Below are 26,601 nucleotides of genomic sequence, written 5' to 3'. Positions count from 1 at the left end.
ACGCGAATGATTTCCCGCCGAGGGAGATACGGTTATCGCTTAGCTAAACGTGTTTCTGCTGCTCACGCTCCGATCGGGCTGAGCGGACCGCTGGCAGCGAGCGCACTGTCAAAAACATACAGCTAAAACTCTTAATCATGCAACTGAAGTGTACAACGAGTCTTCTCTTCTTTTTGGTGAGATATAGCAGCGAAGGCATTCATTGGTACCGGTGATATTCAGCGGCAGATCCAAAACACGTGCGGCAAGCGTTGTCGGCTCGCTCGGCCAGAGGCGATGCGTCGACTAAGAAAAAAGAGGGTTGGGAGGGTAGAGGGTTGGTTCGAACCGCCCTCACCCTGTCAAGATTCTGCTGTATCGTTTCCTTGTTGGGTGCGCAGACCGTATGAAAGTGCGCGCTCGCCGCTCCTCCAGTCCGGCCGTGGGCGGTGACATACTAGAGTGACTTGTAACAAACTTCTGACGTCAACGTACAACGAGAAATGGCCGGTACAAACTTGTCTGCTCTACGCTTCCTGAGAAACTTACAATTATACCAGGCACCGTGGCGCCCGCTGCCCTCGCAGTGACAGGTTCGGTTATGGGATGGGTCGGCCAAACATCCAGAGAAAAATCTACCTCTTGGTTTTGTGCTTATTTGATGGCTAGAGGTACCAAAAATGAGCAGAAATTAATCGCGTATGAACTCTGGGTGAAATAACTTAATACCAAGTGATGGGCCTTCTGCCTTTGTTTTTCCGCAAACACACCCAATGAAACACAAAAGGGGCTATGGGAAATCTAAAAGTCATCTGCACAACGAGCCAATGCAAACTTCTCGGAGACACCTTAGCTGAAATGTTACTTATGCAAGCCGCCCTGAAGTGGTCTCGCAGCTGTGCTAACGACACTTATAGCCGGCTAATTAAGTGCTAGCAAGACATCTACACAACTCAACTAAACTTCTTGACACTGCTCGTACTATAAGTTTACAAGACTTCTTCATGTGGAAGTAACTGTTTCAAGATGTTCCAAGCTGTCTCAAGACATCTTCAAGACGACTTGCGTTTCATGGGACACGTGTCAAAAATATAGGCGCATTTGATGCTCTGAAGCTATGCTTGCATGAAGGCGCACTGTATATTGCAGGGCAGTGGAAAATTTTGACCACCTGGTAATCTTCACAAGTGTCGAAATATCGACAAATTGACATGTTTGTTTTCTGTATACACAACTAAAACAGCTGCATGGGGGCGGTGATCGAACATGCATCCTGCCCAGCGTCTTAACTGCATCCTGCCCAGCGATAGCACTAGTCTTTCCAGCCTTTCCAGGTATGCAACATTTTTAAATTAAGCAAAATATGAAATGCAACACGGAAACACATTCAGGGAGTGGGCCTTTGCCGTTGCGAAATCTTGCGGCCTAACTGCTCCTGTTCAGTCACAGCGACAGAGGGGAAAAGTCGGTGTTTCATATCGACTGCAGGATGCCGATAGTTTCTTATTTCTTTTGCTCAGCCTTGCACTCTGCCCACGCGACCAGTTACAACATTGCATTCCTACATTTGGGAGCATATATTTCGCCGTGTTGCGGCCACGTACAGAGCATTGATATTGTTGCACTTGCCTGCTCCCAAGGGGGGAAAGAGCATGAGAGGTTGCTCTTTCAGGAAAGAGATGTTGACTGTGCATTATCAACAATGGATGGTCAAACCATTTTGTCATGAACCGGTAACCGTTATTTTATGGGGATCAGTTCCAGTTTAACACCCTGGTTTAAAGAATAAAAGCAGTGCAAGAAGAGAAGCTGTGGTGGTTTAGGAACCAACCTTGATGACGCTACCAAAAAGAGTGCTCAGAAATTCACCTCGGGCCTCACCTTGGGCAGTTTGGTATGACATTTCGTGAGGACACCGGCCCAGACCAGCTCAGGGAGTAATGAGGCTGCCCACACAGCAGCTCGAGATCTTACTGCCTGAACAGGCCTTTCTATTACATACCCTACAGCCCCTCCATACTGCTCTCGTCTGCCGCAAATGTTAAGTAGCACCAACTGGCCCTCCCCCTTTCATTTTCTTCTCCGAGCTATGGAAGTGGGTGCGCCGCCGTGTTTTGTTACCACCGTTTTCGCCAGCGTAGGTACACGCACTGGATGGAGCTGCATTGGCACTTTGCTTCCCAAGCTCTGTCCAAGCCACACACATAGTGCTTTCGTCAATCGCATAGTCGCAAATGATCCAGGGGCTTCGTCCTTTTCCTTCTTTCCTTTGAGCTACCGACTCGGAAGTGCCGCCATGATATTTATGACGGTGAATGATCAGCCGCCACCACTTGCTAACGCAACCACATCATTGTGGCGCGCAGATGCGCGCATTGTTATTTTGCCGTGCACAAAGTCAGCTTGGACAGCCAAAGAGTGTTCAGAAAGCGCGCATGAGTGTGCACGTATTTACCAGCCGTGACTGTTCTCGCCGGCTGCCGCACGCCAGAGAAGGACGGGAACAGGTTTCCCGAATCCGGCGAAAGTGGAACTACGCAGCGGCACTCTTCAAAGATGGCGCTAGTTAAACAAGCGGCCGTGGACGTGATGGAGGGGCTTGAGTTACCCCTGACCATGGAGCGCAACCCACTCAAGATAGCCTTATTAGGTACATGGTTATCACCACGTACAGTTGAACCTCTTTATAAGAGACACGTATTGGGGAGCAGTTTCTGTCTCTTATACGAGTACATAACATGACACAAAGTTATACAGAAACATAGTCGATGGCAGGTAATAGAAACAAAAGACAACAATCAAAGCAAGTGCGACTCGAATAAAGATAATGAACTTAGTGAAACAACATCATTCGCCAGGTCATTCCAATCTACAATGGTACGTGTGAAAAAAGAATATTTAAAACAGTTATTTCGCGGAACAAGTGGTGTAATCATAAGGGAGTGTCGTTTTCTGGTAGCATAACCTGAAGAAAAGGATAAAAGATGCGACGTATCTACACGGTAGTGCCCTTTGACTAACTGAAAAAGAAATTTTAAGCGACAGATGCGATTTCTCTCGGAAACTGATTGGAACCCACTTCTGTTTAGGAGCTCAGTAATGGAGGAGCGACCATATGAGTTATATATAAATCGAACTGCTTTCTTTTGTATTCTTTCTAATTTTTCTATATTATTCCTAGTGAAAGGGTCCCAAATGACGACTGCGTACTCCATTATCGCGCGAATTATTGAATTGTAGGCAAGAAGGCGTAGATCGGGTGTGGCAGACTTTAACGAATGCCTTAAGAAAAAAAGTTTCCGAAGACATTTTGCGGTTACATCATCAATATGCTTCGTCCAAGACAGGTCATTTGAAATCCAAACACCGAGATATTTGTACTCCTGTACTTCTGAAAGTAAAACGTTGTTTGCTGTGTAAGAAAACAAAAGCGGTCACTTTTTATGTGTTATTCTCATAAATACCGTTTTTTTTCAAAGTTTATTGACATTTGCCACTTATCACACCAAGAAATTACTTTTGCAAAGTTTTCGTTTAGCCTGGCCTGATCTTCAATGGAACTAATTCTCTCATATAATACACAATCATCAGCGTATAGTTTAACTGGAACTGACAGGTCTGTGACAATGTCATTTATAAACAACAAAAATAAGAGCGGGCCTAGAACCGATCGGGCCTAGAACCGATCAGACACTTACTAATCAGACCTTAGTTTAATGTGGGCATTGTATGACTAAAACAAGCTCAAAAAAACGTTACAGCATGTTGCAAGAGATTCATTCTAATTTATGTTTGGCCCCCAGAATTTATGAAACAGTTCTGAATCTTTGTTTGCTTCATGACTGTATTTACACTGTTTTTTACAACCTATTCTACAAGCTTTTTTTCCTTTCACTGTTTGTGGAAGATGAATCGTAGATGTTGAGTTCACAAGCCTGATGAATAGCCAGAGCGCACAGCTTCTTCCGCTGTGTGCTCAGGCTATTCATTACGCTTGCAGGACTCAACATCTGCGATGCTTCTTGATTGGGAGCTACGCGAGTGGGAGAGCCCGCATGTGCAGTCGCACTCCAATGGATGGCAGTAAGCTTCAACCACTTCTGTAATTTGCATTTCCATTGGCAGGGCTTCTCATCATCATTTCATAGCTGACTGAACCAATGTGTGTGTGCTGAAGTTATAATAAATAGCAACTGCAGGCGTCTGTCATTCACCTGTGTTCCCACAAAGGAAGCAACTGCAATTAGTGACTGGTGGCACTGCATCTGAAGTTGAAATGTCTGTTACAAGTGAGATTATTGATTAAAGTTCAAGGATGACTTGTCTCTTATAACCAACTGTCTTCTACATCTGATGTCTGTTATAAAAGAGGTCAATTTAATGGGAAAGATAGGGCAGCCAACCATGTGGGTGAATAGTGTCTCTTACACCCATTTGTCTCTTACATCCATGTCTCTTATAACGAGGTTCAACTGTACTACCACCTCCTCCGCCACAAATGCCCCCCAGCCCACCCCTTACTTTCTACAATGGAAGAACGATTGTGGTGGCTCCTTCAAACTAATACCCTCTCGTGTCGCACACACCTTCATCGCATATACCCTGATCAGTACCCATCACCCATATGCCCCCTTTGCGGAGATGTCGCCGCCATCTGCCACAGAATACCCCTTACCCCCCCCCCCCCCGTTGATCAATGGAAGGCGGCGTTGGGAGGCTCTAACACTCGGGTCCAAAAAGCCCTCGTGGGACGCTCTGCCAAAGTCACCACCGGGCTGTGCCTTGTGGTCACCACCCACCCCTAAATTGCATACTGCAATAAAGTTTATTCCTCCTCCTCCAAGACCAAATGAAGACTTGTGGGGATCTATTTGACCAAAAAAAAGAAAAGGTGTGCACGCAGGGCTGTGTGCCAACAAAACAGGTCTCTCCAGTCTCCGGTGCCAACGACCGATAGAGCCTACCATGGAATAGGAGCGCACTGCACGGGGCTCGCCCGCGCAGTGTCGCATTGTTGTTGAATAGCAAAAACAGGCCTGCATTTCATCTAGTTTTCCATTGCCGGCCAAGAGTTACGCGAACTTCAGAACTGGTTTCAGTAAATGTCACGAAACGTCAAAATGACGAAAACACACACAACCGCTTTGTCAACCGGAAGCACGTGACCAACAGTGAAAGCCAATCAGACAAAGCTTCCGCCGAATGCACAGTTCATGGTAAATTTAAGGCGTCGAGAACAGGGCCCCTGCCCTTGCTCTGGCACACCTCGGAAGGTAGTGAGCACCCTCTCCCCCATTGCCCCCCTCCCTTGGGCGCAGTAAGTTGTTGCGAGTAGAACCTTGTGCAGAAGCAACCACCCTTTTCCTTCTCAAACATCTGGAGATAGCGAGCCGAGCCGCAACGCAGAACGTTTCCACTACCTTTACGTTGTGCTGATAAGCAATCGCCTGCGGAATCGTGAACGCAAGGGGCAAATGGGAAAAGAAAAAAAAAATCCACCCTGCGCTCTTATTGCGTTGTCTCGCCGCCACTTCCCTCTTTGAGGCATCCATTCTTCTAAACGCAAACGAATGCAGATCACTCAAAACTTAAAGCCTAACTTAAAGCTGCGCTCATAGTTAGTAAGACCATGCAGCAGTGGCGTCAGATGCGAGGAAAAAAGACGAAATAAGGACCGTACCTCCGTTTTTATAAAGTGGCATTCGTTTGAGTGATGATAAACGAATGATTGAAAGGTAGCTTGCGATACGGTTGGATTCTAGCATGTTTTGTTTACAGTGCGGCGCCGCTTTTAGTGTGGATCTTCGTGGCTCCTGCGACATACGTCTACACCATCTCCAGGTTGCTTGACAATGCTGTTCACTGAGAAGTAAACCTTTGCGGATTACCTCCTTTTAGCAGTTGACAGCTAATCGGAGATCCTTTTTTGCAGCTTAAATTTCATTGAAGCAGGCTTATCTGTAGTGGCATGTCTCATGTATCACACTTTTGTGCAAGCTAGTTTACTTTTGCCGAGTGAGAGCTCTTAAGCGACTAGCAAAGCGAAATGCTGGTGAATGAGCATAAAAAAAGAAAAGAAAAAGGAGAAAAACACAGGAAGAGGAATTGTGCATTACCTTGCGGGAGCACACACAAGTAACAGATGTACTTGTCCGGAACGTCTTTTTCCTCTTCAATTTTGAAGCATGCTCCATGCTGCCAGGTGAGGCACACTTCGCACTGTTTCAGAGGACAACAAAAAACCACACTCAATCTCGACATGACCACCACCTGTACTTTCACGGAGGGGAAGCGGAAAGGACATGGACACAGAAATTGTAAACACGGCTCGCAAAGGCAACATACTGAAACCGATCGCTTTCGAAACTCGTTGCCTGCACGCTGCTCTCTGGCAATGTTCAATTTATCGACAAGCTGACTCTCGCTACATACTCCATCGCATTAGCTAATTTTGGGACATAGTTACACATAAGCGTGCTAAGGAACAGAAACATTTCACTTCTCTAATTTTCTTTCACAACATGTATCAGAGCAGCAGTTTAGTTTGCCTCGTGTTCCAACGTGATGTTACCACCATTAAATTTCTAATTTAATTCTTTTAACATTGCCCTGCCATGTCTCATTCAACCTCAAAAACAAGCAGATGCCGGAACTTAGCGGTCTATATTTTCCTTATCTGCACAAGGTATTTTCTCCTTTCATAATACAATTACACCAATTACTGCCGCGCACAACATGTGTTTGCTTTCATCCAAGCATTGCGGTTACCACAGGACGGCAGGCGACTCAGCTCAGCATGTGCACTTCAACCTCTTGCCAATATCTTCCAGGAAGTCGTCATATTACTCTGCTTGGTCACGTTTCAGAGCTCCAGTTCGAAATATGGGCACACATAAGGAATAGGAAATTTAGCTGTGCATGTCAAACATTGCATTGCTGTAAGCTTTGGCTTTAGCAGAAATGGGGGCTCACTTTAAAGACATTTATTCTAAACGAAGTGGGGTGGCAATGAAGGCACAGTATGCCACTGCATGCCTCCATGTTTGAAAGCCTTGCTTCTTCCGCCCAAACCTTCCCAGGCATCACCTACGAAGCTGGGGCCTCTCGCCCAAAGCTCCCAGGAGAGGAAGTGCACAGAACGCCCGCTCATCACCTGCATCATGAGGCCGCTCTCCTCTTCGCAGTTGCAGACACACTGCACCACTTCGTCGCTCTTCCCTTCCAGGGACACGTCAGCCTCGCTCACGGCCGCGCTGTCCGGCCCCGGCCCTGGTGGGTCCTTGGCTGCACAGGCAAGCACCACCACTCGCTCGGACACTCTTTCCAATCAGCACCACGTTTGGCACGTTCAAAATCCCCCCGTTTCCCAGGTCTTCCCAGAGCGCTTTTGCTAAACTCGGCTTCAGGCCATGTCGCTGGACGCTGCCACTCTCTCGTAAGCATGCCACAAAATAAAACACAATACGCTTTGAATAGTAAGGAGTAATAAAAAGAAGAATGTACATCTTTCAAACAATGGTAAAACCCTTCTCAAATTGAGTGAAACATTTTCAAATACAAATAACAAACAGAAGGTGCATACATACCATTGCAAATATTTTTAGATGCGAGATACTGATAGAAACGTCCCTGTTTTGTGGAGCCCTAACTCGTTGGTTTCGGGCCCAAACTGGGGACCCTGTTGCTGGCATAGAGCGCAGAGCGATAACGGCCCAAGCTCTGGCATCGGCGGAAAGGCCAGTTCGAGAAGAACTAGTTCAGTGTGCCCAACTGGTGAAAATAAAAAGCCGGGAAAGTGACAACCCAAAACTGGAGTCAGCAGGACTCGTTCGACCTCAGTTAAATGGGCAGATTTCGATCCAAAGGGACACTAAAAGGTGGAAACAAGTCGGCCTGTACCGCTAGACTACGGTGCTGATAATCTAATTACGAGGATGTTTGGACTGTTTGATGTATGCAACAATTTGATATACCTCAAGTCAAGTCACGTCAAGTTTATTCGACATCGAAATACAGATATCACTAGGCACCATAATACAGATGTCAGGAGCGCGGACAAAAAGCCAACAGAAGCCAAAAAGCAAACAGAACATAATGATAGCGAGCCATTGCACAAACAACCACCGCACCAAGTATGCAGCATGTGTGCAGGGGGTTGTGCACAAGCTACCGTTATCGTGCAGAAAAAGCGACATTGGCCAGACCGGCCGTTGTATCAACGACCGAGTTCGGGAGCACAAGGCCTCAACAAAGAACGTTCCGTCAGGACATTGGGCCATGCACCTCCGAGATTTCCCCAAGTGTGAAGTGGACTGCCATGGCGTCATTACCATGCATAAAAACAACGATAGGCTTGCGCGCAAAATCATTGAAGCTATGGAAATTGAAGAGGGCGTCGACGATTGTGTCAGTACTGTGTCGGTTGCGCTAACTGATAAAGAAAAACTACTGCGCACTATTGCTCCTGGACCACGTGGCTAGAGGAGGGTATAAATGTACAAGGCGAGGCGTAATAAAAATTCAGTTGGTAGTGTCAGCGCTTGTGCTTCGTCTTTCGTCTTTGTCTGCATCCTCAGTTAAATTTAGGCTGACCAGTATTTAATCAATCACAAGAACGTGGAAAAAAAAATTAAGGCTGTCACTCCCCGATGATGCAGCGCTTCCAACATTCACGAAAATCCTTCATTCACAGAAGACGCTTCACCACAAGGCCGTACTGCTTCTCTTTGCACTTCAAAAGCGTTAAAGGCGCCGTCCCGCACTTGCTGCATGTTGCAGACGCGAAAAGCTTGCTGAGAACTTTTATGTCCAGGCTGATGAACTCGGCACCACAATCGCCGCCGTCGCTTGCAAGACGGATGTTGAGCAAATCACACTTTTGCAAAGCTCCTGACTTCTCAGCGAAGGAAGCTTTCATGTTACCTGCAACGGGTTCACGCGCCACCAACCCTTCTTCAGTGTAAAACAAAGTGTCAATGCAGTTTGTGCACGAACTAGGGCTAGCCCCGTGCAGCGGCGAACTCCCTTGCGTTGGCGCAGACGTTGACGCTATTGGACAGCTTGGCCCATCCGAGCCAACGGGAGATGTGCTGTGCTGACGCATTTGCCATTTTCGATGATGCAGCTTCCTTGTTCCATGTGTGTCTTCGTTTTCCACTCACTTTACGTTTGCTCTCTTTCAAGTGACGTCCTGTGCCAGTGAAACACACAAAATGTACAGCTAAAATACATGGGAGTGAGTACAAATAAAATCCTATACACAAGAGCAATGCGAAATATAAATAAGGGGAATGAGGAACACTAGAAATACGAAGGGCAGAAAAATTTCAATCCACGAGAAGAATGGTGGAGGGAGCAGACGCTGCGGGCAAGGCTATGCAGTCTTGCTGGAAGGTGGGGGAGATGGTGCGCGCCGCAGCCAGTCGGAGGGCTGCGGAACGAAGGAGCGCACGCTTTGCCTAATCACATACCTGCCGACCTCGAAAATCGGGAAACAGAAGGCTTGGAACTTATGTGATTTTTCTAGCTTACGATATCAGCCTTGATTTCAAAGCCACAACAATTCCGCAAACCAAACAAATTCAAAATTACATTTATTTACAATTGGGAGAAGCAGGGTACACTGCGACTGCCCAGCTATATAGTCCACCTGCTGATCATTTTGCAGACTTCACCTGTGGTGGACTTTGCTTTCTTGAAAAAATTGTTCGAGTACGATATCGGTGCGAACGAAGTTCTGGTGCTCAATCGTTGCCAAATGCAGTATTCCCGCTGCGCGCTCACGTCGCATGCACAAGTAGTGCAAAATCCGGAGTACCGTATTTATTCGAATATAGGTCGACCTTTTTTTTCCGAAAATGTGCTTAAAAATTGAGGGTCAACCTATAATCGTGACCGAAGAACCTCGACCTATAGTTGTGATCAAAAATGGCGAGCGCACCGAGCGATCCGTTTCTCCGTCGCATCCGGCGCTCCTCAATTTGAGGCGGCAGCGCGGAGCATCTAGAACAAAGACAGGCAAGAAAATAAGGGAAAAAATAACAAAACAATCAGCGTAAGAAAACCACCCACAGTCACTGCCGGCTATCGCGCATTACCTGCGGCCGAACTATAGTGCCTAGTATATTCTAGGCACTATAAGCGAGCTGACGTATTGGCTAGAGAGCCAGATTGGCTTGGCTTGGTGTCTTCGGAGCCGCGGTAGCGGCTAGCGCGAGGTGGGGGTAAAGGTGACTTTCGCCACCTAGCGTAGCCACCTCGTGAACGGAACGGCGTTGCCTGCTTCGCTCGCTGTCTCTACTATCTCCCGTTCTCCGTTTCATGCGCTTTCTTTGTGTTTGCTTCGTTGTGATTTCCGCACATAACGTTTTTCTCGTGCGCATTTCGCGATGTCACGTCGGACTTTAAGCGGCGGGTGATCCTGTTTGCTGAGAACTTGAACAACTGCGCCGCTCAGCGAGAGTTAGACGTTAATGAAAAGCTGATCAGGGGATGGCGGAAACAGCGGGACGAACTTTTTGCTTGTAGGGGACTGCGTCGTGCGTTTCGTGGCCCTACAATTGGAAGGCACGATGCTCTCGAGAAAAAACTCCGGCTGCCCGTGGAAGAGGAGCGTGCGATATTCAGACCAAAGCTCAACAGTTAGCGCTGCGAGGCAGGATTGGCCGTTCAGCCTTCAAAGCCAGTCGGGGGCGGGGGTGGGTAATGAACTGCGGCGCATGCGGCGCAAGTTCCGACGACGACGCAGTGTGTGGCTCCAACCAGTGAGGTGACCGCGTTGTAAATAAATGGGAGTTTTAAAAAGTTTCCTCAAGTTTTTTCTTAAAAGTATGGGTCGACCTATAATCGAATATATTATTTTTTTTTTCGGCGACTTCAATTTTTAGGGGGTCGACCTATAGTCGTGCTCGACCTATTTTCGAATAAATACGGTACTCACCTTTCGGAGACGGCACAAAACATATAAAAACTGCAAATACTTCTTTGGCTTTGACAAAGCCATGTTGTCAACGGAGCTATGTAAAACACGGCCTACAGGCCACACCATCGCCTCTTGTATTTCTTTCTATGCCAACCGCATCGCCCGCTTTACAATGGGAGTGACGGGGACGCCTGTTTCGACACGTGTTGTGTACGGTGGGGCCCCATTCTTAATCCGGATCCCCGGTCGTGTCCCCGACCGTATCCGAATGCGAGAGCGGCTTGTGCCTGGTTTCCAAGGCAACCGATGCTCAAGACCGCTGAAGTAGCGACTCTCTGGCCAGCGATAAAAAACTTGGCGCCAAGGCTGAGCACTTTTTTGCCAACGTTGCCCCTTTCCGGTCACGCGACTGTGGGAAGGCTAGCAATTAGGGCAGAGTAGCAGGATACTTGTCTTGTCTGTGGCTGATGTCTGTACTTGCCTGTAGCTGACGCAGCGTGGCACGATACTTATCACCCGCGAAAGATATGCACTGACCTCTTTCACGGCAGCTTATATCCCATCAATCCGGACTTCCTGCCCCATGGAGCAGCTGTTCGTAAAGCATGCTGCATGTGTTCTCTTGGTCACCGATGGGGGGGGAGTTGAAAAGCTGGCCAGTGATGACCGGGTCTTTCTTCTTCTTCTTTTTTTTTCATTTTCGCATTACACTGCCACTAGATTCAAATGATACTGATGACATGTTGTACCATACTCTGCAGACCTAGGAAGTGTTTTCCATATCAAGGTCATATGGGGGGGGGGGAATCCCAGGCCATCTCCACTAACGTGAAACCTGGGGAGGGGCGAAGCATGCAGCGTATAAGAGTATTCTGTGGAGAGGGACAATCGCGGAAGCCCGGTCCCCCTCACTCAGCAGCCAGGGCACATCACGGGTCTTGCGGAAACCCGGCCGTACAATGGGCGGGATGGCAGGGTGGCTGACATGACGTCAGTCGAGAGGTGACAAGAGGCGCGCAGGGAGCGAACAGGGAGACTCGACAAGGCGACCACAAGAGGAACAGGGGCCGAAGAAACCGGCTTGTCTCGGCTAGCACCGACCAACATCATTCCCCAGTAGCGCCCGAGTCAACCGACTTGGCCGCTCAAGCAGTGCGGGACCCGTCGACGACGCAGAAGACGTAAGCGCAAGGGTGGTTTGGATAATAAGCCGCCCCAGAGGATTAATGTCTGTTGCTCCGCCATTGGCCCGGCTGCCTTGTGCAGAGGATTCTCTGAGTGTTATCCATCGCATGCTTGCTGAGGCAGTGGTGCCCTCTCTTGCGTTGAACGGGATTCAAGCAATTAAATGCGACACAGATTGGCCATAAGTAGCCTTCGTGACACAAGCCGCAGCAAGCTGAGAATTATGCTTTACAGAAGAATACCTGGACTCTGAAACCAATTTAGAGATGGAATTTACTCTATTAACACAATTATATCTTGATTATTTCTGTATTTTAAAAGAGTCTAATCATGTGAGCTTATTTTGAACTGGTTCTTTCTATTATACACTTGTTTTTTGACCTCCGCTTGACAACTTGATTTACCGTAACAATAGAAGACGACGACGACAGAAGACGCCGACAGCCCAAGCCCCTAAGGTGCTTGGCCCCTAAAAGCTGTGAAATTTGTTGCTATGGTTGCTATCTGCGGCAGTTTGGGTGATGGGTTCGTATGAGGATCATCGCAACCCCATTTTCCTCAAACGATACCCGATTTAGAACCTGTTTGGTTGTATAAGGGCCGCACTTTTTTCCACGATTTTGATGGGGTGCGGCCCTTCCACGGAAGTGTGAAACTGTTCAATTTTCGATCCGCACATGGGAAAACCTATTTAACTGTGCCAGATATACGTAATGATGAGATATCTGGCACCTAGCTGCGGACAACCTCGCTAGATGTCTTCATCGGTATCGCTGGTCGGGTCATCCACACGTTCCTGTATCTAATCGTCCTCAGTGCCGTCCATGGTGTTGGAAATCCCGGTGACCTTAAAACTCTCTACAATAACGTCCGTGGACACCGCATGCCACGCGTTTAAAATCCAAGGGCAGACCAGCTGAAGTGACGCCCTCCTTAGTCGTCTGGTCGGCATTTTCTCATGGTGGCCCGCTGCCATCCATTCAGTGTACAGGCGTCTGAATTTTGCCTTAAACGGCCTATTAATAGACACATCCAGTGGTTGCAGCATGCTTGTTAAACTGCCAGGGATGACCACCAAATGCGTACGAGCCTCTGCAAGACGAGCCTTCCCGCGCTCTGCCCGGTGGCTCTTCAATGCGAGCAGTTCCCTGCATCGCAGCAGGCCGACTCCCAGCCGGTTAGTCCCCACCGTCCTCACTCAGTCCACCACTAGTTCATCGGACATCCAACTGTTTTTCTGCACTCTGACGATGATTCCATTCGGGAAGCTCTCCTTGGGTAAAGTCTTTTGCTTGAACACTACGTACGAGGAGAGATTCCTTTCGTCCGCTGTGACAGATAGCAGTACAGTGCAACGCGCACAAGGACGCTCTTCGCTCCGGTTTGGTTGAGCGCCGTGTTATCAGGAGAATTGAACCCCACAGGCATTTGGTCTGTGTTTCCTATCTGGGATAGGTGGTACCGTAAAAACCCGAATCCAAGACGACCCCGAATGCAAGACGAACCCTTAAGTGACAACAAGCAATTTTGGAAAAAAAGAAAAGAAAGCTTACATGCATTTATTCCGAATCACTATCGCTGCTGACTTCCTTGTCACTGACTTCTTGCCAGAGAAGGTCATCTTCCGACCCGTCTAGCGCATTTGAAATGCCACATTTCTGGAACGAGCGAACGACCATGGTGTCCGGAATCCCGTGCCACGCATCCAAAATCCACCCCACAAGCTGAGACAGCGACGCGCGCTTCAGACGGCCCGTTGGAGTGAGCGCGTGGTCACCTTCTTGCATCCACTCGTTGTACAGGCACCTGACCCTGTCCTTAAAAGGCTTATTAATGCAAACATCCAGAGGCTGTAACTGGGAAGTCATCCCTCCTGGGATGACCACCATGTCGCACTTGTTGTTCGCCAGCAACGCTTTGCTGGTATCGCACGTGTGGCCTCTAAAGGAGTCCACGACCAACATGGACCGCGGACTCAGGAGTGCTCCGGGACGACGAAGCCAGACGAGCCGAATCCACTCGTCAAACAGTTCGGCCGTCATCCACCCTTTGTCATTGCACCGGATAATGGCTCCACGAGGAAACACTTCCGTCTTCGGAAGAGTCTTCCTGCTGAAGATGATGTAGGGCGGCAGTCTCCTCCCATCGGCAGTGCAGGCCAGCATGACAGTAACTCGTTGCTTCTCGTTGCCCGTCGTTCTCACTTTCACTTGCTTGGCTCCAACTGCCTCTACAGTTCGGGTCAGGGGCATGTCGAAGTAGATCGGAGTTTGGTCCGCGTTCCCTATTTGACCCAGGCAATAGCCGTGGCGGCGCCGCAGTCCGATCACGTAGCCTTGAAAGCTGGTTAGCTTCTCTTCAAAGTCGACTGGTAAGCGTTGACAAATTGAAGTCCGCCGTCGAAGAGAGAGTCCAGAGCGCTTCATGAACCGCTGCACCCAATGTTTGCTGGCCTTGAACACGGCTGCGGAAAGGCCACGCTGCCGAGCGATTTCCCTCGCTTTTGTTTGCAGCATCTCGGTTGTGACGGCGATGCAGCCATTTCTTGCATTCCGAACGAATGTCAGCAACTCCTCTTCAAGTTCTGGGTGCCGTCCTTTTCTCGGCCCGCTAAATGCCTTCCGAGTGCCGGAGCAGCTTTGCAGGCGATCAGCGTCCTTCATCCACCATCGAACATTTGCCTCGGAAACGCCGTACCTCCTTGCTGTAGCGAGATTGTTCCCTGTCTCCTTCGCGACTACAATGACTTTTCGCTTGAACGACGCTGTGTAGTAGCTTCGGGATGACATCGCATCCGCTGCTTCGAAAGTGGAGTTACAACTGAAAGCGCGATGGGCGCGATGTAACACGATCAGCGAAAGCAAGACGTCAAAGGCCGATCCACACGACGGACCGAGTCCGCGGTCCAAACGGTCACGTGATGCTACGTCACGGTCCGCCGCGGTCCGATGCAGCGGCGAGAGCATCCACACGGCGGACCGCCGTAGCAGACGACAGAGCGGACCAACCAGCTAGGTACACTCTCTACCGCAGTGCTCCCAACCAGACGTACTTGCGAACCCATATGAACTGCTCGCGCCCGCGCCGCGCATGGTTTACGGTATGTATATTTTGCGCTGGGTTTCGCGGTTCACGCACGCATCGAGCCTCGACGGCCTCACGCACGCATCGAGCCTCGACGGCCTCGATGCGTGCATGCTCCCTGTCTCCCACGGAGGGACATGCGCGCGCGCTCATTCAGGCACCCAAGACCGCGCTTGTTTTTTAGACAAATCGTTGGGCGACTGATCACATTATTTTGTTCCGATGGAGAATAAATTCGTGAGTTTAGGTATACTCGCGGCGGCCGCTGCCCCCCCCCCCCCCCTCTTTTTTATTTTTAGGATTTTTGTTCGCACCCGAATCCAAGACGAACCTGCGATTTGGCGTTTCCATTTTTGGAAAAAAAGGTCGTCTTGGATTCGGGTTTTTACGGTACTCGTGCTCCGCTCGCAGCGCGTAAGCACAGCGGTGAAACTTGATCACTTTGTCATCGTACTCGTGTGGAAGTCTTTGGCAGAGTGTTGTACGGCGGCGGATGCTGAGTTGCTGTCGCTTCATAAATCTCCAAAGCCATCCCTCGTTTGCCTTGAAATCCGTAGGTGAAATGTTCATGTGGCGTGCGACTGCAAGGGCCTTGACGTGGAGCATCTCGGTTAACAACGTGTAGCCATTTTTCCTGACGTCCGTGACGTATTTCATGAGCTTCTTCTCGAGTGTTGGAAATTTGCAAGGCTTGCCACAGAATGCTTTCCTAGTCTTGTTTGTTGTGGCCAGCTCTTCCCCTTGGTTGCACCGCCGACGCACGCACTTGTCGTCAACATGGAAATTGCGGCCGCCTGCACGTTTTCCATTCTGTTCAGCGCACACGACAACTTGAAGTGTGAACGCAGCATCAAACGTGGTTAAGCGGTTTTTCTTTTCCATCGCAAGCGGTTGTGCTAGGCAGTCGCCAAAATGAATGGTGGTACAAAGGATCAGTGGCGCCGGCAAGAGAAGCGACAAGATCTCCTAGATAGTGCCGCACGCCTGAAGCTCACAGATAGCGCCGCACGATGAAGTCGCAGGACAGCTATTGCCATCCGGTGGCTCCTGCGAAATGCGCCGCGCGCCATACGCGAGATGCGACGATGCTGCCGTTTGCTGGTGAGATTTTTTTTTTTTTTTTAATTTGGACTGCCAAGTTGGGGGGAGCAACCTTTACATGAGCGCAGCCATTAGTCGAGCGTATACGGTACTTCAGCCCACAAGTACTGCCACTGAACTGGAGCCAGCTCTTTATTGGTGTTCAAACTAAGAAACCCAAAAAGGAGGAAAATGTGTGTTAACTGCAAAGGCCTGGATTCTGACTGCCACATCCTCGAAAGGGCTTGCAGCAAGTTTATGCTACCAGTGAAAAAAACGGGGGCAGAGAACCGTCCTTTCTGGCTGCTCACCTGCTGCCTCCGAGGTGGTTCTCCCCTTGCGGCCCTCGTCCCTGGGCAGGCCCTGGCTGCGCCTGCCGCTGGCAGACCCCTCGTCCGACTTGTCGCTGCGCGTGCTCGAGGTGCGCTTGCGCTTGCCGCCGCCAAAGGAGGGCCCCCCTCCCGCGGACGACGAGGGGCCCCTGCGGGCAGCGGCCGCCTCCATGTCCGCAATGAGCGCCTTCTCCGTCCGGGCGATCTTGCGCTTCTCCCGGCCGGCCACCAGGGTGGGGAAGTGGGGCACGAAGCGCAGGCGCCGCGGCTTGGGGGCTGCCACGGCAGGGGCGGCTGCTGGCGGGGGGGGCAGGGCTGCTCCCAAGCTCGGCTCCCCGGGGGCAGGGGGCGACGCCAGGGGGGCCTCGTCCAGGGACCCCTCCGGCTGCCCGGGCCCCGCGCCAGGGTGAGGAGCTGCAACACACCCGCAGAGGCGCCTTCAAGTGCCCAGGAGTCGCTAATCGTGCACTGATCAAGCGTGACACAACCAGCGACTGCGGTAGCTGCTTGCGTCACAATAAACCAGGAGCAAGCAAGGCAGAGGTTATGCGTGGCAGCATAGAAGCAACCAAATACAAAGCTACCATGTACCAAGCGGTTTGTTCAGTTTCAGTTAAATCAGCCGTGCTTTCCCAGCTCCCACGTCCTTCGCAACTTGGACCGCAAAGCAAGATGTTCCTTCGTAGGACCGTGATCCGTATTGGCGCTTTGTTGAAGAAAAACATATTGCCGCGAACCATGCATTGGGTTTGTTTGTAGATAACTGCCCGGCTGCGCCCGGCTGTGTTATCTGTGTCCCAAGCAAAGCGCGTCTTTATTTTGACACCGCATGAGTTCTTTCATTCTGATAAGGAGAGCGTTTTGCCCTAACGTCACTAGCCTATAATAATCTCAATGTAAATCAACCGTTCCAAAAACACTCGTGCCAAAAGATAAAAGCCTGCAGAGCACACGCCGCGGTATCCAATTCGCCCACACTCGCCTACGCATGTCACTTTGTTGACTGCTGCTTTGCCGCCTGTGCATCTTTTCAGTTGTTGGAGGAGCAAAAGTTTCCTCCAATGAACTTGTTTTTGCTTCAAGACAGCTGCGTCGTCTTTGGCTTTATGGCAATACCATCTTTCCGAGGCCTCGCGAATGTTGGCATCGAACCAAATGCTCATGCGTTGCTGGCATGCTTCCTCGAAAAGTGGTACCACCGCAGACACAAAAAAATTCTGCTAGTTCTATAGTTCTATATTAATGAAAGCGGGGGGAAAGAGAAAAAGTATACGTATTCTTTTCCCATTCAATTAAAAAATGATTTGCTCCATATTTTCGAAAATGTCCTTGCAATCAAGACGCAGCCAGCAGCAAATGAGTAGTAGCAGTAGGTAGTAGTAGTAGTATCTGAGACCAAGAAGCGCCAAAACTGTTAGGTGCTCCTTGAATGTGCTGGTAGCTAGAATACGTGCGAGGTGCTACTGCTTAGAAATGCTGTACATGCAGCTACAGAGGGTCCTCACAGTACTTGTAGTATACATAGCGTAGTGGTAATGGCCGATGAAGGTGATTATGGTGAAGGCGTGATGGCACCTGGAGCAACGTTACTAGGACAACTTCAGTTGCCACCCTGTCTTGCACACCGCTCCCTCCAGCTCCGCCGCAGCCTACATCCCGTGCAGGTGAACTGCCTACAGGCGTTCCAAGTACAGTTTCACGTGTGCTGGCGCTCTCTGTTGAAGAATTCGTAACATCACACATCCACATACAATGGGGTGGTACATTTACTTGTGTATTTTACTTCCAAGACTGGGTCTCCACCGCTGTTTCAGGAATCTAGTATAAAAACACACGCCCGTCTTTAAATAAAATTTGATGAAGCCTGCATCACGTTCACGTTTGTGAAGAATTTAAGCTCTCTAGAATTGATGCTTCATGCTCTGCAGACTGGTATCGCGTGCCCGTGCCAAAGAAGCAGATATGTCCCCTGCGTCCATCGTCCTGTTTCCGCACTACCAATCAGGGCTAATATACACCTGACAAGTCGCGGAAGAATTTCTCCCTTGTGTTTTTTTAAAACAGAGCTTATATGGCTAGGATTCCATGTAAGCGAACATCCCGGTGTATTTGATACATTCACGCAGTCATTACCAAAGCCGCACGCAGTTCAACGCATGATTTCGAATGCAAAGATATACGTCTCACCAATTCAATATGCACCACTTTCAAGAACATGAATTAAACCCTGAACCTGCACGTATCATTACTTTGATGTGCACATTGAGCAGACTAGTTGATAGCCACTATTTTCTGCATCAATGGTCCAAATAAAACTATGTGCGTGTATGTCTTTGTTAGAAAGTACTGCTGTCCACGCTGGGGAGGAAATTAAATTTGCTCATACCATTCCCACACACTCCGTATCAATCTCATGTCCTGTGTAAAAAAACTTTGGGGCAGTTATCAACTAGCTCGTGAGAGCACATTTATGATTCACGAAAAGAACAGCCCAACTGTTGTGAATTAAAATTAACAAGTGTATAGCCCACACACACAGCCAGACCACAAGCCCGAGCCCCACAAGTGTGCCCAGACCGGGCCAGTCTGTCGTCTCAGGCCCAGGCCAGGGCAGGTCTGGTAATTTTAAATTTAACGTAAAGTAGTGCGGTACTTTAGATTTCACCGTCTTCAGTTCACATCCCATCGGTGCAATAATAGCGTGTGTTCTTAATTGGAACCGCCGTTGCCTTGTTGACCACGCCACAATTCAATCCACGAGTACTGTAGGTGCACTGAAATGGTTGCTGCAGTGGTTGCTCACCGGTGCTGTTCCTCTAGCTCACGACTTCGATTCCCAACCGCAGCAGCCACATTTTAGTGGGTGCGACATGTAAAACGCACGTGTACGTGGACATAGGTGCAGAGCCCCAGGTCGTCTGAATTAATCCATTTGCCACTTCCGTGTTCCTTGTAATCGTATCATTGGTAAGTTATAAAATCATCATGCAGTGTGTGAAATTACATTAAAATAAGAGCACAGTCACTATCAGTCCTGGCAAAAAAAAATGCGTTTGAAAAAATACGTACAACTGACATCAAGTAGTGCGTGGGAGTACTAGACTCCGAGCATTCTTTGTGATGCTATTGTCTGCACTTCCCGTGGGAAGCGTTAACGTCCCAGATCCCGATCCCGCCTTGAAACGCTTCAGGCCCCTTGGCCCGGCCCGCAAGCTGGGGTTCGGGTCATCCCGGGCCTGTGCAGTGCTATAAATTCTGGTTGATGTGATCTGGCGTCAACCGACAGCCGCATGACCTGCCAAAGTCGCCCCGTGCATCTTGACCCTGCGGCCGCCCAGGGGGGGAAGTGCAGCTCGGGGCAACTGCAGCGCCACAAGGCGCACGGGCAGGCGGCGGTTCCACACAGTGCCACCGAGTTTTACAACTGAAGCTACAGTAGAATCTCGATGATACGAATCTCTCGGGACCTCGCACTTTTGCGTGAAGAAATCCGGGATGTTTTTCTGCTTTTTTTTTTTAGCCTCCATGTCGCCGAGCAGTCCTTTCTGGAGCGTGTGAAACTTCACCCCCGTCTCCTCACTCGCAGTGCCCAAGCTCGCGACACGCCGCAACAGTCACGGTGTGAACCGCATGGAGCGTTTTTGCACACAATTCATGCACGTCGGCATTGCGTGCGTTATATTTTCACACCCGAGTCGATGATTTCGCACCCGCAGCAGCTTCTACCTTGAACGTGCGCAGCAGTGGTATGAGCCTGACGACTTGCGCCAATGGAGAGGTGCGCGCCTCATGGCGGCAGTTCCGAAGCGCTCGGGACAGGCGGCTGGCTTGGCCGGAGATGTTTAGGGTTGCCACCCAAGGACATATTTCATGGACGCTTTCACTAGCGGCGTGGATGATATTTTACAGTACCGTTTTCACCCACATTATCAGCTCCTTTACCCCACAACCAACTTGATGTGTGCCTTAGCGGCATTTTAAAGAGCAGTTAGAAGTGCTCGCCTGAGCACCCCACACCACTTCGTGGCCGACGCCATTGCCATGTTGCCACTGCCGGCCGCGCCGCGCACAGCGTGCTTTTGCGGCGGCGTCAGAGCGCCTGTGGTGTGCACGGCACGTTTTCGCGAGCAGAAAACAACAGCCCAGCCATTCCTGGAGAAAGAGTGACAAAGGGGGAGGGGGGAGAGCCCGTGCGTCACCGCCACTTGAGTCGGGTGCCTCGCTGGCTCATTCGTACCATCCGCTGGGCCACGCACGTCTGTTCGTAACCGCCGAAATTTTGCCCACTGCAAACAATGCAATTTCACCAGTGCTTCTCAGAAATTCGTATCACTCAGAATCCCATCATCGAGATTCCACTGTATTCCAGTAACGTTGGCCTGGAGCTTCCAGAGCACGCTACGCGAGCCGGGCCACCTGAGCACACAAAGAAATCGTGAGGCTGAAAGGATCCGCGATCACGCACCGTACGAGATCGGTTTTAAAAATCCCACATCTGCAGGATAAGTTAATAAAGGACGCCTGTCTGTGAACCTGTAATTTCAGAGGAGTGCAGTTGTCTGGCTTCACCGCATGATGTGCACTCGAGTTGCATGTGGAGCGCAGGAAATTGTTCCCCACATTAGTTGCAAACTAGTGGTCGCGTACCATTCAAGAGGAATGGATGAGCTGCGGGGGTGTCGCTTATGTGAAGTCTACATACAGACATTTCCGTGAATTCCTTTTGTTTGTAATGTATCTACCTACTTGTGGCTTCACAATATGCACTTCACTTGCGTCCCAGATTTTTTTCCCACGGCTTTTGGTGTACCCCCCGCACCAGTGGCTTCATGTGTGGAATGGGGACTTGCGAGATATCTATACCACTGCAGAATGCGACCACAGCAACATTCTGGCCTGCGATTTCTTTGCTTAAAGTGCCACTGTGTCCAGGAACCCAGCACACCGGTACTGTTATTGGCACCATGGAGGAAAGAAAAGCTCAGTTACGACAGGCCCTGACGGCACGTTTTGGTGAAGCCACTCCGCCACTTTCGGAGGTCGCCTTTGTTCACTCGTACTTTGTGCACATGCGCCACCTTTGCTACCAACACGATGCCTGCGCCAGCCTAAAAGCAGAAGTTTTCATCGCTACAAGATAAGACAGCCATCATTTCCCAAGTCAGTGGCCCAAGTAGAGGAAGGGAGGATAGCGCCGACGAGTTTGGAACCGCCTGCAGCTCACTCTACCATTGTGAGAAACAAACAAAAAGGACGCCACTATTATGTATGATGCAAGTGTGCAAAACAAAACAGTGGCAGCTGTGCCCTTGACTTCAACAAAGCAGTGCTCACTTGGTTTCGTGTTCTGAGCGGCAATGGAACGAGGTGCCACTCGCTGGCAAAGTTTGTCAACAGAAGAAGCAGGACTTCGCTTACATGCTTGGACATACTCAGTGCCGAGGACCAAGGAGGGAAACGTGCAGAGAAGGCGAATCCGCGGGGCGTTTTGGATGCATCTGGCACAAATCAGTCCTTAGGCGCGCACGACGACTAGCAATGAACCACTTCTTGCAGTGCGAGAGCTGAGCTGTGAAGTTGCCGCAATAAGGATCGCAAAGTGTTATAACCGACTTTCGGAAATAAATTTTGAGTTCACGTGCGATTTTCCTGTCGTTTACGTTCATTCTCACGGGAATGAAATTCCCACAAAAACGAATTTTTCGGCTTTCCCTGGCAGTTTCGTTTTTCCAAGGTTCGACTGCAAAAAAAAGGGTTCTGAAAGCTCATGCACTCAGGACTCAAATGCTGACCCAGATGGACGGTAATCGGGAGGGATGTATAACCAGCAGACTGCCATTAATCTGCTAAAGAATGACTGCCCTGACAGCCACAGTTCCGAGGGCAGTGAGTAACTGAGGAGGTTGACACAGGACAGAATTCCGAAGAACAATCACTCCAGAGGAGTGAGAGCAGCTGTCTCGGTCGCTTCTATATATCGAGTATCCATTGAGAAAGTTGGTTTGTGTACAGTTCAAGTGCATTCCCTGTATGCATAGGATACTTGATTGGTGTTTGTGTAGGATTTTGTACACATAACCTAGGTTTTTCTTTAGGCGCCTACAGTTCCATTGCGTCATGCGTTGGACTACCATGAAGACCAATAGAAGAACTCAGGTGCGGTAGGCGAACTTTAAAGGGACACTGAAGTGATATGTAAACATTGCGGGATTACTTGCGCGAATTGTAGTCCGGAGTCCCCAGGCCATGTTTCGACCACCCTGGGCGCGTTTACGCGATTTTATTTAGTAGAAAAATTAATTCGAAAATGCTGTCCTCCTCTCTTTACGCTCGCCCATTTTCTGCGGCGTTTTCGTGTGACGTCAGGAGGGGATAAGCTGGCAATTGGCTGCGCTACTGCACGGCTCCCCGGCCTTCAGACAGAGTCAGTCGGCCCAGCATTTCGTCCGCCGGCCGCCGACGGGTCGTCGCAATTCGTTCACTCAGTTGAAACGAAGCCAGGACACGTTTGTGAATGGTAGAATTTGCCTTTCTTTACTTGGTTAGTTTGTACACTGTATCTAGCTCCAAGTCAAGGTCGCTTCACACAAGCGCTGCACAAGCGCACATGCGACGCTTCGCTGACTGGTATGCCAGTAGGAAAATATAAGGCCTCTTGAAGGCGGGAGAAGAGTCAGCGAAGTCAATATAGGTACTAAGGAAATAAAATCAACTGATATTTTTACCGTACAGCGTAAAACTAGGGTGCGGGAAGCACTTTTTTGCGCTGGGCGAACAAGCACAGCGGTCAGCAGCACGACTACGCATCTGCGAATGCTTTTCCGTCTACGAAATGCAATTGCTAGACGTGAGCTATTGTGGAAACTCGGGCGACGCTTACTGCACGAGCGCAATACAACAAATAGTCACCTAAGCTGCTTGAAATGCCAAAACTAAAGAAAAGTGTAAACTGGTTGTACAATATATACCCTATATTACCAATGCCAGCGGACCCCGCTCCGTGGCCGAGCGGTCTGGGTTGCTAGGTATGCCACCGCAAGTATTTTGCAAGTCACGAGTTCGAATCCCCGCGGGTACGTGCTTTTTTTTGTTTTTTTGTAAGTTAACTTTTTCGTTTTCCGCTGATGTTTTCTATATTGAGTTCACCGTTTTTTGGGCCGCAACGTTCATGGCTCCACGAACTAGTTCACAAAACGCGCGCAGGCTGGCACTGGTGTGCTAGCAAGTTCTCGTTGGCGTGCTGTTGCCATAAGCACCGACTGCTTGCAGGCAGTGGGCACAGGCCAGAATGAACAGACCCTTGGCCTGGTGCGAACACGCTTTTTACGACACAGGCATGAGGGAGGCAAGCTCCAAATATGGGGGAAAAGCGCATGACATTTGGGCGTCTGCGGGTACGCGGAGGGCGTTCATGCACTGCGTAGGTTTCGGCTAGTGAATGCTACGATTCCAATCCGTCCTAGGAGGCTTATCTTTATGCATTTTTACAGCTGACAACATGGCAGAAGCGCGGTACGATGATTACTGAGTTATTGAGAATGCCCATCCAACAACGCCAACGGTTGTGTTTTACAGAACCGAAACCGAAACCGAAACTTGTTTGGTTGCACACCTTGGGCATCGTCCAATCACGGTGCCCGCTCCTCCTAACGTCGCAGCTTTAGTTGGTGCGGCCGCCGCAAACCGCACATGGTAGTTTTTCTTCTTTCGCGCTTTGTAAAATAATTACTGATTTGTCAACCGAATAAACGATGAAAAGTGTGCTAATTTGAGCCAGTCTACGCAGTGCAAGCAAAAACGGGAGCTTGACAAATTCACTTCAGTGTCCCTTTAAAGGGGCCCTAAATAGGCTTCCGAAGGTCGCAATTTCTAGCGTGCAATCCTATACCACCTACACCAAATATTACACCTCTGCATAAAGCAGGGGCCGCACAAACATGCAAGAAAGATCTTCCTTTCTTTCACTGTTTACCTGTCAATCCTAGTCACCATTCTGACCCACTGCGACATAAATTCGTGACCTGGCGCTGAAGACTACAGTGCCTCTACTGGCGGGTTCCCTTAAATGCTGCAGCCAATCGGCATTCCCGGCTCGGGAGGACACACGGGTTTGGGCGGCACGGCGCATCTTCGTAGGGACGAACGTTGATGGTCGCCAGCTTGGCCGAGTTTGCAGATAGGAAGGGAGGTATTAAGAAAGAGCGGCCCCAAGCCGCAAGGGGAAGGGAGGATGCCCAGCCATGGAGGCCACACAGACAAGGGTCCAGAGCGCTGTCAACAAATACCTTGCGCGGCAAGTGGGGGCAAATCCACTGCTGGTAGGAGTGAACCCTCACCGGGCAGTGTTGGGCGCAAAGTACGGCAAGGCCCAGGCAAGACGAGACAAGGTGCGGAAGGCCTTGGGCATAGTCTGTTTTTTTTTTTTAGCTTTTATTCGCAAGCACTAGAAACGATACCCACTGGTTCTTGGAGGCCGCACCCTACAATATGTGCGAACCCAGAGATTCCTCGGAATCTTTCCTGGGCTCCTGAAGTGAAGAAACTCCGTACAAAAATCTCAAAAATCCTCGGGTATCTCGCCGGCAGTCGCTCGGGGAGTGGCTGTCGCTCTATGGTACTGCTCTGCAAAGCCTCTCTCGCCGGTCTACTGCGTCACAGCCTCCCTGCCCTCCAGAAGCCCCCGCCCACAAGCAGAAAGCAGCTAGGTGCGGCCACTGCCTCCACATCTGCCTCGGCCTCCCGAAAGGGTCGTCGTGCTTAGGTACGATCACTGAAGCTGGCTGTCTGCCTTTGGACGTGATTCGACTCCAGGAGACTGTGCGAGTACATCTGCGACATCGGCTGTGCGCCAAAAGCCATATACTAACACGCATGGTCGAAAATTCAAGTTTCGGGCAAACACTCGGGACATTAAATTTTTCTGTTCCCTCCCAGGCACCAAAAGCAATGCCATCTAATTTTTCACCCTGGACCCTTTCGCCCCTAAATATCAGACACAGCATCCCCGCAACTGACTCCAAAAAAAGCATGCCTCAAAGTAGACTCCTACAATTAACACTTCACCATATCAGCCGGCTGTACTCTGACGCAACCACAACTTCACAGGTGGCTCCTGCACACCTCAGCACAGTTCCTCAGAATATTTATTTCCTCTACTGGCCAGATGTTCTCCTACCTATGCAACATCTATGATCTATGAGCGTGCGACATCTATGATCGCCGAGCTTCACGCCATCAAAGAAAGAAGCTATACGCTACATTTTATGCCAGAAGCCAAAGCAATGGACTGTTTTCACAGACTCGAAGGCGGCTCTCCAAAGCCAGCAAGCAACGCAGCGACTGCTTCACCATTCATAAACATTCCTCTCGGGACATCACATACCCGCCCCACCTTGCCAACGATGCTGGAAACCGTATAACATTCCAGTGGCTTCCGGGTCACTGTGGTGTTTTAGGAAATGAGAAGGCGGATGAAGCTGCTCACAGGGGGCTGGAAATGCGCAGCGTGAGGAAGATTTTTTTTCACTAAGCGTGACGCCACAACTATGGTGAAGGTGCTCATTTTAATGGAACGGAACCGCCTCTGGTCCCTTCCAGATCACTACCATGCCTTCCTACGCTACATAGACCCTGAGCTCAGGTTGAGGCTGCCAGAGGTACTTCCGTGCCGATTAGAGACGTTATACGACCGACTTCGTCTCAACGTAGAGCTTACGAAGTCATACCTTTTTCGACCCTTACTGCAACAACTGCGGGTCAGAGGAAACCGTGAAGCATTTGCTGCTGGAATGCTCCGCGTACATACACGCAAGGGGCAGTCTGGTGCAGAAACTAGAGTGCCTCAGCCCAGGACCAATGACTTTGAAAGTACTTGATCCATGGCCATCTCCACCAACTCAATGCAAAGTACTGGAGGCGTTGCTCGACTATCTGGACGAGATTGGCGCCATTACAGTGATTTAGAGTTTAGAAGACAGACTTTTTAATCCCACTGCTCACAAATTGAGCGTCATTTTTTGT

The 26,601-nt window shown here is 49.8% G+C and overlaps 1 protein-coding gene across 4 annotated transcripts in view; it reads right to left on the bottom strand.

The window, feature by feature from the left end:
• LOC144170866 (PHD finger protein 20-like) overlaps window positions 1-26,601 on the bottom strand; it is a 137,551-nt gene that overhangs the window by 58,411 nt on the left and 52,539 nt on the right. For 3 of the 4 annotated variants that reach the window (XM_077700895.1, XM_077700894.1, XM_077700896.1), the window contains 3 exons: window positions 16,561-16,995; window positions 7,133-7,263; window positions 6,096-6,198 (listed from right to left, as the gene is read on the bottom strand). In XM_077700895.1, coding sequence (XP_077557021.1) covers window positions 6,096-6,198; window positions 7,133-7,263; window positions 16,561-16,995 — 669 coding nt within the window. The remainder of the gene's footprint in view (window positions 1-6,095; window positions 6,199-7,132; window positions 7,264-16,560; window positions 16,996-26,601) is intronic. The other variant, XM_077700897.1, reaches the window with a different exon arrangement.

The sequence above is a fragment of the Haemaphysalis longicornis genome, unplaced genomic scaffold, assembly GCF_048455015.1.
Source record: "Haemaphysalis longicornis isolate Haplotype H1 unplaced genomic scaffold, Haemaphysalis longicornis Haplotype H1 scaffold_2, whole genome shotgun sequence".
In the NCBI taxonomy this organism is placed as follows: Eukaryota; Metazoa; Arthropoda; class Arachnida; order Ixodida; family Ixodidae; genus Haemaphysalis; species Haemaphysalis longicornis.
The sequence above is the reverse complement of the archived record's forward strand: the minus strand, read 5'-3'. Positions and strand labels throughout refer to the sequence as shown.